This window comes from Meles meles, chromosome 1 (genome assembly GCF_922984935.1).
Source record: "Meles meles chromosome 1, mMelMel3.1 paternal haplotype, whole genome shotgun sequence".
NCBI classification, from domain to species: Eukaryota; Metazoa; Chordata; class Mammalia; order Carnivora; family Mustelidae; genus Meles; species Meles meles.
In genome coordinates, this window is record NC_060066.1 from 116,524,467 (window position 1) to 116,538,689 (window position 14,223).

Here is a 14,223-nt window from a genome sequence, read left to right on the forward strand (position 1 = left end):
CTTTTCCCATCATTGACTTGCAGAGTTGGCAAAACTCTTGAAGGATATCTAGTCTTTGTCTGAAAAAGAAAAAAAAAATGCCAGTATGGTTCCAGCATTTTCTGGCCAACCCTCTGCCCCTGCAGGGGAAAATACCGAAGGAAGCCAATTGCCCAGGGTTTATAAGCTATAATCAAACAGAGTCGGATCCCTGGTGTTGTGTGAACAGAGATGAAATTGCCATCAGCAGCAGCCTGCAGGCCAGACCCCAGCAGGCTTCCTCCCTCTGCCCCACCTGCCCCCTTCCAGGATTGTGGGGAGGCCTGTCTGGCCCTCTGGAACAATGGAACAAAGAAGCCTCCAAGAAGTTGCTGGAACCTGTTTGACCGAGATTGCTGCTGTAATGAATCAAGCTCCTGAAACTACTTCCACCTCCTCCTTGCACAAATATCCTTGGGCCTGAAGCTGCGTCTTTCCCCAGAGGAACCCAAGCTGGGGCTTGTTCCTGGGAAGCTGGAAGAAATGCACTGAAGGGGGGGGAGGGGCAATGTGTGGGGGATCGAAGTGTATTTTTTCATCCAGGGAGGGCCTGACCCACTCAGGGATAGGAAAGGCTTTTCTGTGCGAAAGTCCCGACGCTGCAGCTAGTCAGTCAGTCATTACCCGAAGGTCACTGATGTGTGACCAGGGGCAGAGGGGCGTGGCTGCAGGACCAGGAATTTCACTGCTGCCCAGACAGCGGTTCCTTCTATACTTTTGTTCTCACTGGACCTGGCCAACTGCCCCAACGGGACCCCTGCCCACCGGCCAAAGACAGAAGGTCATCTGTCCGGGAAGTCCATACAGCTCTCCTGAAAGAGCTAACAGTCTCGAGGAACTGCGCTGTACGGAGATGATCTCGTTGGGTCCCTAAAGCCAGGCTGTGATAAATGCGTGATTATTGCCATCCCAGCTCAGAGGAGAAAAGCGGGTCTGAGAGGTTGAAGGGCCCAGATCACTTGCTGTGATTCAAATCCCGGCAGGCTTTATTGACCTCTGACCGTGGCCTGATGATGATGAGGCTGGTGATGGTCACTTCTTGTATGCTTACGGGCCAGAACCCCATGTGGGCACTGCTCGTTTTATTCCCATTTTACAAGTGAGGAGGCTGAGGCCAAGAACGAAGCTGAGAGCTGTCTGGCTTCCTTCACGGTGGCAGGAGGCCTTGCTGTAGACTTGAGCGCCCCTCACAGTTACTGCCCCTGGCGACCTCGTCCAGTGCTCCTTCAGCCCGCCCTCCTTCCCCTCTCCTGCCCTTCATCACCCCCTCCACCTCACCGTGAGCAAGACCCAGAGAAGTTCGGTGACTTGCTTGAGATCACGTGGCTAGGGCACAGCGGACACACGAGGTGAGATTTCTCTCCGGCTCTTCAGCACCCAGCGCAGCTGAGTCCACTACCTGCGGGACTGCCTGGCCCGAGGCCGGCTCTAAGCATGCCCAGTGATGCTGCTGCACTACTGGGGAAGAGGGGCAGGGAGAGCAGGAGAACGCAGCCACCTGGAAGCTTGAGAGCCAATTAAGGAAGAGAAGTCAGCTGTCCTCCCTGCTGTCCACTGATGTTCCCAGATTTGGAATTCAACCGACTATCCAAGTGACCTGGGTCCCCCAGGGGCACTTCTCTGAGCGGTTCCAACACTGCCATCTGTGAGCTTGCTCTCCAGGCTGCAGTGTCCACTCTCCGGGCCCTGGAAGGACAAGTCTGGGCGCTCTATTCTTGCCCCCAGGCCCTGCGTGCTGCTCGGTCTTCCTCCTCCAGGGCCTGTCCAGCTCCTGCGCAAGGGATGCCCCCAGAGCTGCTGTTTGACAGGTTTGAAAATGAGCACCTCTCCTCTGCTGCCCCCAGATGTGTCTGCAGCAGGTTGACATCTTCTTTATAACACCTGCTGGAAGGTTCGCGGAGCGGCATTTCTACATGAGCGCATGCTGGATGGATATCCTCTAAGGGCCCAGGGAACATTAGCACTAACAAGCTGGAAATGCAAGGACAGGCTGCTGTGAGTGCACGCGGACTGGCCCTGCAATGAATGTCTCCAAGCCCCGTTCCGACTGGATTACAACTGCCTGGGGTTCTTGGAAAATGTTTCTGAGATCGGTTGTCTCAAGTCAGAGTGCTGACTGCTTATTTGAGCTTTCCAATGTAAATCTGGTTTATCAAACTTAACTTTTGGTTCTTGCTCAGTGCTAACCATGCATGTAATCTTCCCAACAACACTGTGTCTTAAGTACCATCCTTACGGTCTTCCCCGATATACCGATGAGGAAGCAGGGGTATGGGAAGTTAAATAATGTCACCAGGTCACACAGCTAATAAGGGGTGGAACTGGGATTCAAACCCAGGCTCCCAGCTCTTAGGCTGTGCTCCGAGATACCCACTTCTCTGCCAGACCCAGCCCTGGTCTGACAAGGTTGTGACTGGCCTGGAACTGGTCCCCCAGGGCTTGTGCAGCCTCATTCCCACCAGATCCTCCCTGCCTGGGAAGGAGGAGAGCATAATCACCGGTTTCCCCTCCCACAGAGATGGGATTCCCAGAGGCCTCTTGCTCGCCGTGGGAAACCTGGCTCCACACGAGCCCTCAGCCCTGGGTCATGGGACTTTAGGTTCCAAGTCAGTGTGGCATGGGAGGGAGTCACGGTTCTCACAACACCATGTCCCTCTTCTTTATTTAGGTGGATCTCTGAGACTCCAGTCACTTAGGGACCTGGCTGACTTAACCCACCCACCCAACACAGTAACAGTGTGGCCAGGAGGAGGTGCTCAGCAGCATGGGGGGTGGAGGGGGAGGGGCTCCGTCCTCCAGAGGGTTCTGCCCCCATGCTGCCTTCTTGCTTCCCTCCTATGGAAGCTTTCCCACTCAGCTCACAAATCTCAAGCACAATCTTGAGGAAGGAAGATGGCAACAGCTTTGGTAGGAATGCCAAGAACTGGGAGGCAAAGTGATTGTGGAAATGGTTCTAGACGTGCAGACCAAAGAACTGAGTTAGAATCCTGGCTCTTCCACTTGCTCCTATGTGATGCTTGGCAAACCACATACTCTATCTGTATCTCAACTCCATCATCTTTAAAATGCAAATAAGGAAATCTTCCTGTTGCCATCAGGACTAGATTTGAAGATTAAAAACATTGACTAGTCCTCTAGTTTTGGTGATTAAATAATCGCTAGCCCCCAAATCACAGAATAATATTTCCTCCTTTTAAAAAAAAATCTAGCTTTTTAAAAATATTATGGACTCTTCCTTCTGAAAGATACATGGCCACAGTTTCAAAAGGGCTCTAAGTTTAGGGTATCACTGATGAAGGAAACATTTATACATTCGAATCCATCCATCCATTCATGAAATCGCAATTGTGGACTCGTCTTGGTCTTTACACTGAATTACAAAAGTGAAATACGGCTTCCTGCACCTGCCTTCCTGGTCAAAAACGGAGAGTCCACGGTGGCTGTTTCCCTTCTCCAAGACACCTGCTTGGACACCTGTTTTACAAAGAAACAGAAGCTCACCCTAAAAGGAAGTTGAACTTGTAACTTGCAATTTTAACAATTAAATACCTGGGAGACCAGTTCAACTGCCTTAACTCAGCTTTCCCAGATGCAAGAGAATCCATTCCAGCAGGTCCACATCCAGGGCTGCGAATAAAAGGGGAGAGAATGTATCAGGCTTGTAAACCTTGAATCAGGAATATCCAAGTTAGCTTAAGGACTTTAAAATAAAGGAATTAAATCTTGCTCTAATCCACATATTGGGGTAAGGTTCTCATATTCACAACTGCTGGCACAGCCACTCCTGAGCCTTCAGTCATAGAATCATGAGCAGGGGCCAGAAGGACTGCCCCATGACATACTATCTCCTGGCGTGACTTCCTATGGGCCTGTCTTCTCTACTGTGTGGGGCCGAGACGTATCAAACACACTGCTTATGCCCAGATCATTGTACTTTTTACCTATGCCCTGAATGGAGAGATGAATGGCCAGGTTGTGTGTATTCAGGCAAAAAATCCAGATCATTTAGGAATAATGGCTTAAACTTACTCTGTGCTAGGCACTGTTTCAGTGATTTAGATGGTACTAACTCATGTAACCTACAACCACCTTATGAAATAGGTACTTTTATTATCATCATCCCAATTTTATGGATGAGGGACCAAGACTTAAATAAGCTGCCCGAAGTCACACTCAAAATGGTGGGACCAGGATTTGGACCAAGGTTGCTTGCCCCAGTGTCTGTGTGTTTAAGCATCATGCTGGGCTGCCTCCCCTCCGTTCTGTTGTTGAAAATATCCCGGAATGCAGAATGCAGAAGGATTATGTCCATTATGGAATTCATCATCTCGAAAGTCGAAAAGCTGTGATTGGATCTAGATGAGGTTTCTCCTGCTTAAATGTCAACTTCATTTATTGATGTATTCTGTGAATGTTTTTTGAGTTTTCCTTACTCCTCTGTAGACTTAAAAACCTTTCGTATTCCTAAAATTAAGCACTAAGTGAAAAATTTGACTTTTCTTGTTTACATAAAAAAACTGCCACCCATTTAAGTTTTCTAGCAGAACCCAATTTTTATTCCTTCTATCTCTTCATTTTTATCTCCAAACCTGCTCTAGCATGTAGAGTAGAAGAGATTCTATACGCAGCATTTCTTCTCATTAGTTCCAACATTCTGTGGGGTTCTCTATCAGAAACCTACCATGCTTTCTTGCGTGTTCAGCTATAGGACTCATGACGCCTTTGTCCCTCTACAATATGGTGCCTAGATGGCTTCTCCGCTCCCTTTACTCAAGTCTGTCTTTTGATCCTCAGATGTACTTCTACATGAATCAGAGTCTGTGTCTTTGGATTTTAGCCTCTTCATGAATTTCTGATTTATCAAGTTCACTTTTGCATTTGGTTCTCACCTTCTAGAATACTTCCTTCTGGTTCCTGAAAGTAGTCATGGAAAGTGTTTTGAAGAATTTCCCATTGTGGTCTGTGTATTATGATACATGATCCACAGATTCCCTGTTCTGACCCAGTTCTATGCCCAGGGAAGGAAGAACTATAAGGTTCAGATAGCAGGCGCCAGTGGAACTCTGGAGGGGCTTGACTTTCTCAGCCACTCCTACGGGAAGCATGAGTAATATCCCCCAACCCCATCTCCACCCAATTCCCACAATGATAATGAACTCTAAAGCCTGTGGCCCTATTCACCCCAGGTGTCTTCCATACCTCGTGACTAGTGATACACAGGCTTCCCTCGCTCTCACAACATTCTCATTATGTTGTTTTGCTTTTACAAAATACCCACATTAGTATCTGTTTTTGCTGATGAAAAGAAGTCCAAAGAGGATTTTTGATTTTATGACATGTTATTGCTTCTTCACTTTACAACATTTCGGTTCTTAGGAATGTTCTACTTTTGAATATCGGGGGAAACCTGCAATTCTGCAATAGATGGAAAAATCACGCAGGCAGATCACAGCTCCACATGAAGGTGCTGTGGCCTCTTCTCTCCCACCAGTAGCTCTGCTTCTAGGTAGCAAGGCCGAGGGGCCCCAGTCTGGATCTTACAGTTAGTAGTCGGGAGTTAGCAACATTGAAAGTGATTACACCCACTCAAAGCAGAAGTGCCAAGAATGGCATGCATTTCGCCTGGAATGTATAGAAGATGAGGAAGTGCAGAGAAAACCCTTTACCCAGAGGCCCCAAGTAGCCAAACAAAGGCTAAAGCTCCTGGGAAGAGGAGAGGCTTGTTAAACAGAAGGGCTCAAAGTGGCTGGGACCTCAGGCAAAAGAAGAAATATTTACAAAGGAAAAGCAGTTGCCAGAGGGAATTCTGAGACAGGTGGGGGAAGTTGCTGGTAGAGAAGGTGTACATTTCCAGTCACACGTTCAACCAGGCCAGAAATATAACTTTGCTGTCTAGAATCAAACCTGTATTGTACCCAGTGGGAACTGGGTCTGGTCATGGATGGCCCCTCAACCTCACTTCACCATACCGAGAGGTCTGGTGTCTCGCGGCTTCCCAGGCGTAGACAGGTGGGGGATACATCCAGTTGGAGTCGGCTGTGGTTCCGTGTGGCCTCTAGCCCTTGTTCCCACCACTGGTCCTGTCCATCCCAGCCATGGCTTCGTGCATGTTCAGAGCCACAGAGAACCGGTGGGGCCTCTGGAAGACTTTTCTGCCCTCATACTGCTGCACCAAGGGGTTCTGCAAAAGATTTGGAGGCCTTTCCATTTCCCTGAGTTTCATTCCATTTCCCTGAGTTTCATTCCGAAACACAGCATGAGTGCCCTATACTCTGAGATCCCCTGGAGCTGGACTTTTTGCGTGTGGACACACATGCGCATGCGCACGCTGGCTCGCATCTGTGCGCACGCACGCACGCACGCACGCACTTCCACATACACACCGGCGCAGAGCTTCTTCTCAGGGACTTTCCAGAATCTTTGTTTCTAGCTGGGAGTGGGGTGGGGATGCTGAGGGTTTAGGCTGTGCTTTCTCTTACTAAACGTTCTTCCGAAACTTTTTGTTTATGGTATAAATTTTATGCTACCAGTCCTTAAAGGTTTAGGCTTTAATTTTTTTTAATTAAAAAAAAATTTGTGTTCTTGAGGCTCACAGGGCTTGTCTCTGCTTTTCTTATGAATCATCCCTCCCCTGGGGGCCATAAATGCTGCTCTTGAAGAGAGGGAGGGGAGTATACCAGGAAATGGTGAGAGAGGGAGGGAAACCCCATTTACTATCTCAAAGCTATGAAACCAGCTGTAAATCAGAAGCTTCGTTTGAAGGTTTTACAAATTCCAGGTTGCAGAAGACTAAGGGTCCATGTTCTTGGTCCGTAGAACTCTGAGTGATAGAAAATTGTTGGTTTCAAGAGAAGGCACAGAGCACTGAGGACCAGGCAGGGGTTCTTCTGATCTGATCACCAAATGGAACCCGGCTTTAAGAATCATCCACTTCCCTGTGAACTTTTAATATTTTTTATTTAAAATTGTTATTGAATTTCCTTTGAGTAAGCTGCTTCGTGGCTGGAGTTCTCCTCTGACTCACTTTGTAGAATAATCCTATAATTGAGGGTATGCACCAAATGGCCTAAGAAACTCTCGTGGAAAGACCACACTCCTGGCTCCACATGCCGGAAGCCATGTATGTACAGGGGTTACTCAGACTTCTCGAATCCTGCTTCAGATGGCTACGAGTTCCTGGAAATCCTGAAACAGGTTGCCAGGGACAACACCGACAACCCAGACCTGAGCATTGTGTGGATCGACCCAGATGACTTTCCTCTGGTGAGTGGCTCAGCCCTGGGCCCTGGCCTTGGTCACCTTCATAGTCTCGTGTGTGTGTGTGTGTGTGTACAGTGTGAGACCCAGAAGCATGAAGGAGGGTGTGAACTAGGAGGAGCATGTGGAGAAACACAGTGACCACTCCTATCTTGTGTGGAAGACCTTGACAACATGGTGGGACACCATTGACCTTCATACTGGGTGCTGGCACTGCCAAGGTTAGACCCACCATTCTTACTCCCTGGAGACCAGGGATATGAGCCACCCACATGAGTGAGCTGCATGAGATTCTTCTGCTAGTACTTCCATTCCTGTCCCCCATCCCACCACCTCCCTTGTTACAGCCTCTTTCATGTTCTGGGTGGGGACCATCATTCATAGGCAACCTGAGTTGCTAAGTAATAAAAATTAGACTTGACCATTTTGCATAGGGTGAAGAACTTCGTGGAGAGCAGGAGCAGCTTCTCAGAGAGCAGAGATTCTGTCTTGCTCATTGTGTTCTCCCAGGTCCTACCATGTTGAATGTGTAAGAAACTTAAGGTCCAGACTCTTGCTAGTGTCAGTGATCAATGGCCAGAAAGCCTTGATTATACTTAATTTTAAAGGGAATAAACAGGAGCCCAGTGGGGATGACAATGGTTGTAGCCAATGTACTGTATGCCTGGAAGTATAGTAAATTCTTTACAGGTAGCATCTCATTGAACCCTCCTATCAACCCTGTGAAGCAGGGACCATCATAATCCCCATCTGACAGATGAAAACAAAGCTACTAAGTGGGAGATGAGATATCACAACCCAGATCTATCTGATGCCAAAGATTTGTCAACTTGTCAATCAATAGACTTTAGGTAGAGCTAACTGCTAGTAATCAGTACATGTTTAGTTATCATTAGGTTATAAATGGTATAATTCTTCTGGGAATTATTGTTTGTTGCATAGGACCTGACTGATCATATCATGATTAAATAGTCAAATTAGGGGAGTTGAATGATTTCAGGGGTCCTGAAAACCAGTCTTACTTACAGAATAAGACAGAGGCAGAGACTTTCATGATATCTGAAGCATCAGATATCATGAAAGTAATTCTTGGGTGATCATAACAAAGTCATGGTCTCATAAGACCCTAAATACTGTAACTTTTTAAAAAAGATGTTATTTATTTGAGAGAGAGAGAGCACACATGAGCAGGGAGAGGGGCAGAGGGAGAAGCAGACTCCCAGCTGAGCAGGGAGTCTGATGTGGGGCTTGATCCCAGGACCCTGGGATCATGACCTGAGCTGAAGGCAGACGCTTAACTGACTGAGCCACCCAGGCACCCCTAGTATAACTTTTTAGTTAGCCTCTGCCTGGCTATATTTTGAGTTTATCTGGACTGTTCTGTTGTGTAAGCTTGCAGATGGTCTGCAGTTGTCCCAACCTGCTCTGTATGTTTGTTTGCCTTGGTGTTTGCAAAGGAGAAATCTCCAGACTGTTTGGATATCCAGGTTCCTGACCATCCCCGCTCCCCCATCAGGCCACTTATTTGCGTTGGAGACTTTCTGCCACTGAACATTTATTTGCATTGTCTTAGCCACATGGCCCCTGATTCCTTTAGCCCTGTCCCAGTCAGGGATTAGTCCCTGCAGATCCCAAGCCTCGTGAACAAAAAAGCCCTCCCTTTACTTACATGGCACTTCCTTGTCTCCACCACCAGCCCCTCCCCCACCATCTTGTGGATCCGAGTAGTGCAAGGTAAGGGATTTTTAAATGGGACATTGAAAGAGAAGGGAAGGAAAATGGCTCCCTGACCACTCATGAAGTATAAAAGAGCCACGGTCATTTGGGAATTGACATTGGGCCATCTCTGTAATATTCTTCCTTACAGCTGTAGAAGCTTTTATGTAGTACATGTTTTCATAGTTGGTGTTATGACCTCTTTTTTTCCCACACTTATTTAAAGTGTTTGAGGGCTGAGGCCAAGGCTTCAATTTCTGAAGTGCCCACAGCTGTTTTGGAAACCGTTAAGCGATGGTGACCGATGAAGGGATGGCAGGTGGGTCCAGCCACAAAATGTGGCTTTGACAGAGAATGCCCTCTCCCAGCTGTCTAATCTTATTTTTTGTTGTTTCAGCTCGTTGCCTATTGGGAAAAGACTTTCAATATTGATCTATTCAAGCCACAGATTGGGGTGGTGAATGTGACAGATGTGAGTATATCCCGGTCATTGCTAGCCTGTCCTGTTTTCTGCCATGCAGCCCAGACTGTGACCCCATGGATAGGAGTCTAGCCTCCCCTGAAATGAGCAGGACCCTTGGCCCTGCCCAAGCTCTGTGTGTCCCCAGCCTAGTCTCTGAGCCTGTCTCAATCTATGGCTTCAGGACTGTCTTCCTTGGGCACTTCCTGGGAAATGCATGGGCACGTTTCCTTTATGGGGCCAGCCCATCCTGTTTTACTGACTCTTTGGAACTTTCTACCCAAGTATTTCCACCAACTTTCCACCGTGTATTTTCTCCTAAGGCCCAACAACAAACTATTCTTACCCAAAGGAACCCACACGTGAAGCTGCCATTGCACAGTGGGTGATGGAGGGGGCTACGGTGGGGTGGGCAGGAGGAAGATCATGAATGAGGTGGAGGGCCACCCCTCACCAGGCAGACAGCTGGAACTGAGGGTGGAAAAAGCTGATGTGTAGTAGACCGGCAGATCGTGGGGAACTTTAAACCTCAGTCTTGACTGCTGATACAACTCCATCATAACAAAACAGAAGGGAAGACAAATACAACAGATAATGAGCAAATAAATAATGGACTGAAAGAGATGGTCACAGAGAAGTCATTAGAGGCATAATTAATTGTGGCGGGAATGCTTGTGAGTGGGGGCCAGGTAGTAATGTCCTGTTATCCTGTTGGTGGATATTGGGTCACCTGAGGGATTCTACATTTATTTATTCTGTACACTGCTTTTTAAATTAATAATAATAATTAATACTATCAAAAATTTACTCCAGTTAAAACATTTATAAATGGATGAAAAGCAAAAGTATTTCCCACTCCCCTGACCTCTTTCTTAGTCCCATTCCAAAAATTTACTCCAGTTAAAACATTTATAAATGGATGAAAAGCAAAAGTATTTCCCACTCCCCTGACCTCTTTCTTAGTCCCATTCCCTGAGGGAAACATTGGTGGTAGTTTCATGGCTATCCTACCAGAAACGTCATGTACATGTTTGTCATTATTATTACATAGGTATCTTGTAGATATGGTCATGAAGTCAGAAGAAGAGAGTGCAAATATAGTTATGATTCATAATAATACTTGATTTCGATACTCCTGGGAACTCTTCTAATCTGGGCTACCTCCCCCGCCACCCCCAGCACTTTCCAGATCTAATGGCGGGGATCAGGAGGGCAGGCAGTTTAGGGTGGATGGGGACTCTGCCAGTCTGGAAGGACTACTTCAGGGTCAGGAGGTAAGGCAGAAGGTAGGGAAGATGGCATCTCAAAGAGGGGTGGGGTGGGAGCAGCTACCAGTCCTGGTGCGCTGGGCCTGGCTCATTCCCCTGCCAACACTCCAAACCTCACCTCCATACCTGCTCTCCTTCCCCAGAGACCTCTGTGGGTACATTACACACACACACACACACACACACACACACACACACACACACTGGAATGCACACTTCCTTTGACATTGCACAAGCCAGCTGCTACACATAGCATTCTGCATCGAGGCATTCCCATGAAACCGTGTGCACATGCTCCCGATGACAGGGCCCGCCTGCGTAGAATCCTCTGGTCTGGCTGGTCCTTCCATCACTCACTCACTCACTCACTCGCTCTGTCCCTCACTGCAGGCTGACAGTGTCTGGATGGAGATCCCTGATGACGATGACCTGCCCACAGCCGAGGAGCTGGAAGACTGGATCGAAGATGTGCTTTCTGGAAAGATAAACACTGAAGATGATGACAATGAAGATGGGGACGATGGGGGCGACGATGAGGATGAGGACGATGATGATGGTGATAATTCTGATGAGGAGTCTAATGATGACAGTGACGATGATGATGAGTAGCCCCGACTCCGGCTGGTGGATGAAAGCACAATCATAGCTGCCCACTGCCCTGCAGATAGCACCGGGGGCAGCAAGCAGCCTGGCCCCCTCCCACCAGCACCTTCCCCCTTTTCCTGTCCCTCTTCCCACCCCCATCTTATTGGGAGCTGTACTGTTAAACAAATGCCTCTAAACCCAGTAATCCCACTCAGCAGGGACAAGTGGGGAATTATTCCCATGTGGACTGTCTTGATTGTCTTGGAAAAGCTCTCGTTCTTTGCCAGAACATCCATGGTCATGGCAGTGCCGGAATCTGGCGGTCTGGGGACGACAATCCCCTGACACCTTGACTCAAGTTTACTTGTTGTCTTTGATGTGACAGTAACAGAATTGACAGCTGGAAAACTCAAAGCATAGAGTGATCTCACAGTCAGAGCCCATGGAGACCCATGATTAATCCATTTAGCCCCTGTGCCTAGAACATCAGTGACAATCCTTCCTTAAGGCAAGAGGTTCCCTCCTAGGAGAGGCTCAGCCTTAGAAACAAGTTTCTAAATCAGGTTCTCTTGGCTCTATTAAACTGATTATGTCAAGTGTATGTCACACCATTATGAACTCAGATCCAAGTATTTGGACAGCTATCGGGAGGCCTTGAAACACATGTGTACAGATGTCCCAATCATTTTTAGTATGTTAGGATATGGGATGGGAGGTTGATTTGCTTTCTGAACTTCCCTTTAGTGACAAGTCTCAGGGTGGGGGAACTGGAAGGATTAAACTTTTTCAGTTTTTCCTGCTGGGTTCATGCCCCTGATTGAGTCAGCTGGCTTCCTAGCCTGAGCTGGGATCTGGATACCCTTTTCTGTTGCTGTGATTGAGCCCTCCCATTGGGAGGGAAAGTTGGTTTATCCAGAGGTCAATCAATGCTCCATTTGTCAGCCCTCCCACACTTGAGCAGGACAATAGCTAGAGTTCATAATGGTGCCCTGAGGCACTGAGAAAACCCCGAAGTGCCTTCCAAACTAGAGGTTACCTTGTGCTCGTAGTTTTAGCATTAAGTGTGCATTTATCATGTTCTAATTTATTTTCAATCTCCTAACACATGTGTAAGACACTGTGCAAATTCTTTGGAAATAGAGTAATCCTTTTATGGAATAGTAGCCTACTAACTCTGTCATTAAACTTATACTTTGAAAATATTGAGACTATCTTAAAAATCCTTGCTTGGTTTTTCTGATCCTGTCATTCCCTCTTGGTTCCTGTTCTACCTCTCTGTTCTTTATTTGTTTTCCTTTCTGGCCCCTCTTCCTCTTCCTGCCCTTTAAATGATAGTGTGTCACAGTATCTCTCAACCCTAACATTCTTCCAAGGTACTATCATCCATGTCCATCAGCTGCCACTTGTGTACGATGACCTCCAAATCTGGGTCTCTAACCTTGACCACTCTCTTAGTTTTAGACTCACCCATTCATCTTGGTTCAGAGGGTGCACAAGCAATCAAACAATAGAGCAAAACCCCAATTCACTACCTTCTGCCCTAAATTCTCCTCCTCTAAATGGTGTCCCAGATTGGAAGAGTGATAGCACCAAGTATCCACTTGTCTAGGCTACCGGAAGGGGCGTTTTACACATACCCCCAGTCATGGAAATTGTCCTTTAAATTGTAGTACATATTTACTTGTCTGTCCTTTCGCTACATTGTAGGCTTCTTGGAGGCAAGGAATTAATTTATCTTTGTATCCTCAGCAGCTAGCACTCTGTCCAGCACAAAGTGGATGCTCATTTATTGAACTGATGGCTGAATAATTGATTAACCAGATTACCTACAATTCCCCAGCACTGTTGGATAACAATGGTTACAAGACCTCCTTATTTTTATTTCTCACCTTCACAAAGCGAGGCGGACACTTGCCAAGCTGGACTATGACGCCATCTGGCCAGATCCAAGCACACCTCTAATAAGCTCTTGGGGAGGTACATTTTCAAAGCAATCGTTGAAGCTAATCTTTCAAATAGCCAAGGAATGTGGTCTGTCATGAAAGTGGTCTATTCTCCAACCCAGGAAAATTCTCTTATTCCTGGAGGCCTGAGTAATATGCATTAAGTTAATGTGTGGTAGTCCCATGTTAGAAGACTGAGTGGTAAGCTAGTACTGTCTGTAAGTAGTAGTGCTGTTTAGTCACTGGTCTAAGCCTTTTTAAACTGGTATTAATTGAATCTTTGGTATGTGCCTGGAGCACTAGGCTATGTGGTTTACAGGTATTATGTCATTTAATCCTTATGAAGTTCTTATGAAGTCTTGTTAATACCCCCCATTTTACAGATGAGGAAACTAAGATGCGGAAGGCCCAAGAAATTTTCCCAGGGTCACACAGTCACTTTAAAGGAGTATAGGGGTACTTGGGTGGCTCAGTGGGTTAAGCCTCTGCCTTCAGCTCAGATCATGGTCTCAGGGTCCTGGGATCGAGTCCAGCATCGGGCTCTCTGCTCAGCAGGGAGCCTGCATCCCCCACTCTCTCTGCCTGCCTCTCTGCCTACATGTGATCTCTCTCTGTCAAATAAATAAAATCTTTAAAAGAAATAAAGGAGTATAGGCGTAACCCCATTTTTATACTTAAATCAAGGATTTCGATGAAATTAAATTCCTTAAGTTAATCAAAGGATTCCATTTCTTTTCCTCAGATAGTGTCTTGAGATGGACTCAAGTGAATTTCCCATAATCCTTCTCATAGCTTATACCAAGATGCTCTTTCTCTTCCTTCTGGAGGCCATAATTACCTTCCCCGTATTGGAAAAGGAGGCTAATTAAAACTGCAAGGACTTGCCATCCTGTTGGGGGAAAAAAATCATTGTATTATCAAGAATGCACGATCATTGTCAGTGTATTTTTTAAAAAGATATTTATTTATTTGAGAG

The 14,223-nt window shown here is 46.8% G+C and overlaps 1 protein-coding gene across 2 annotated transcripts in view; it reads left to right on the plus strand.

Moving 5' to 3' along the window:
- CASQ2 (calsequestrin 2) overlaps nucleotides 1-12,481 on the plus strand; it is a 63,460-nt gene extending 50,979 nt beyond the window's left edge. For both annotated transcript variants that reach the window (XM_045986805.1, XM_045986751.1), the window contains 3 exons: nucleotides 7,181-7,281; nucleotides 9,389-9,463; nucleotides 11,110-12,481. In XM_045986805.1, the coding sequence (XP_045842761.1) occupies nucleotides 7,181-7,281; nucleotides 9,389-9,463; nucleotides 11,110-11,328 (395 nt within the window). In that variant the 3' untranslated portion in view covers nucleotides 11,329-12,481. The remainder of the gene's footprint in view (nucleotides 1-7,180; nucleotides 7,282-9,388; nucleotides 9,464-11,109) is intronic.
- Nucleotides 12,482-14,223: the final 1,742 nt, after the last annotated feature.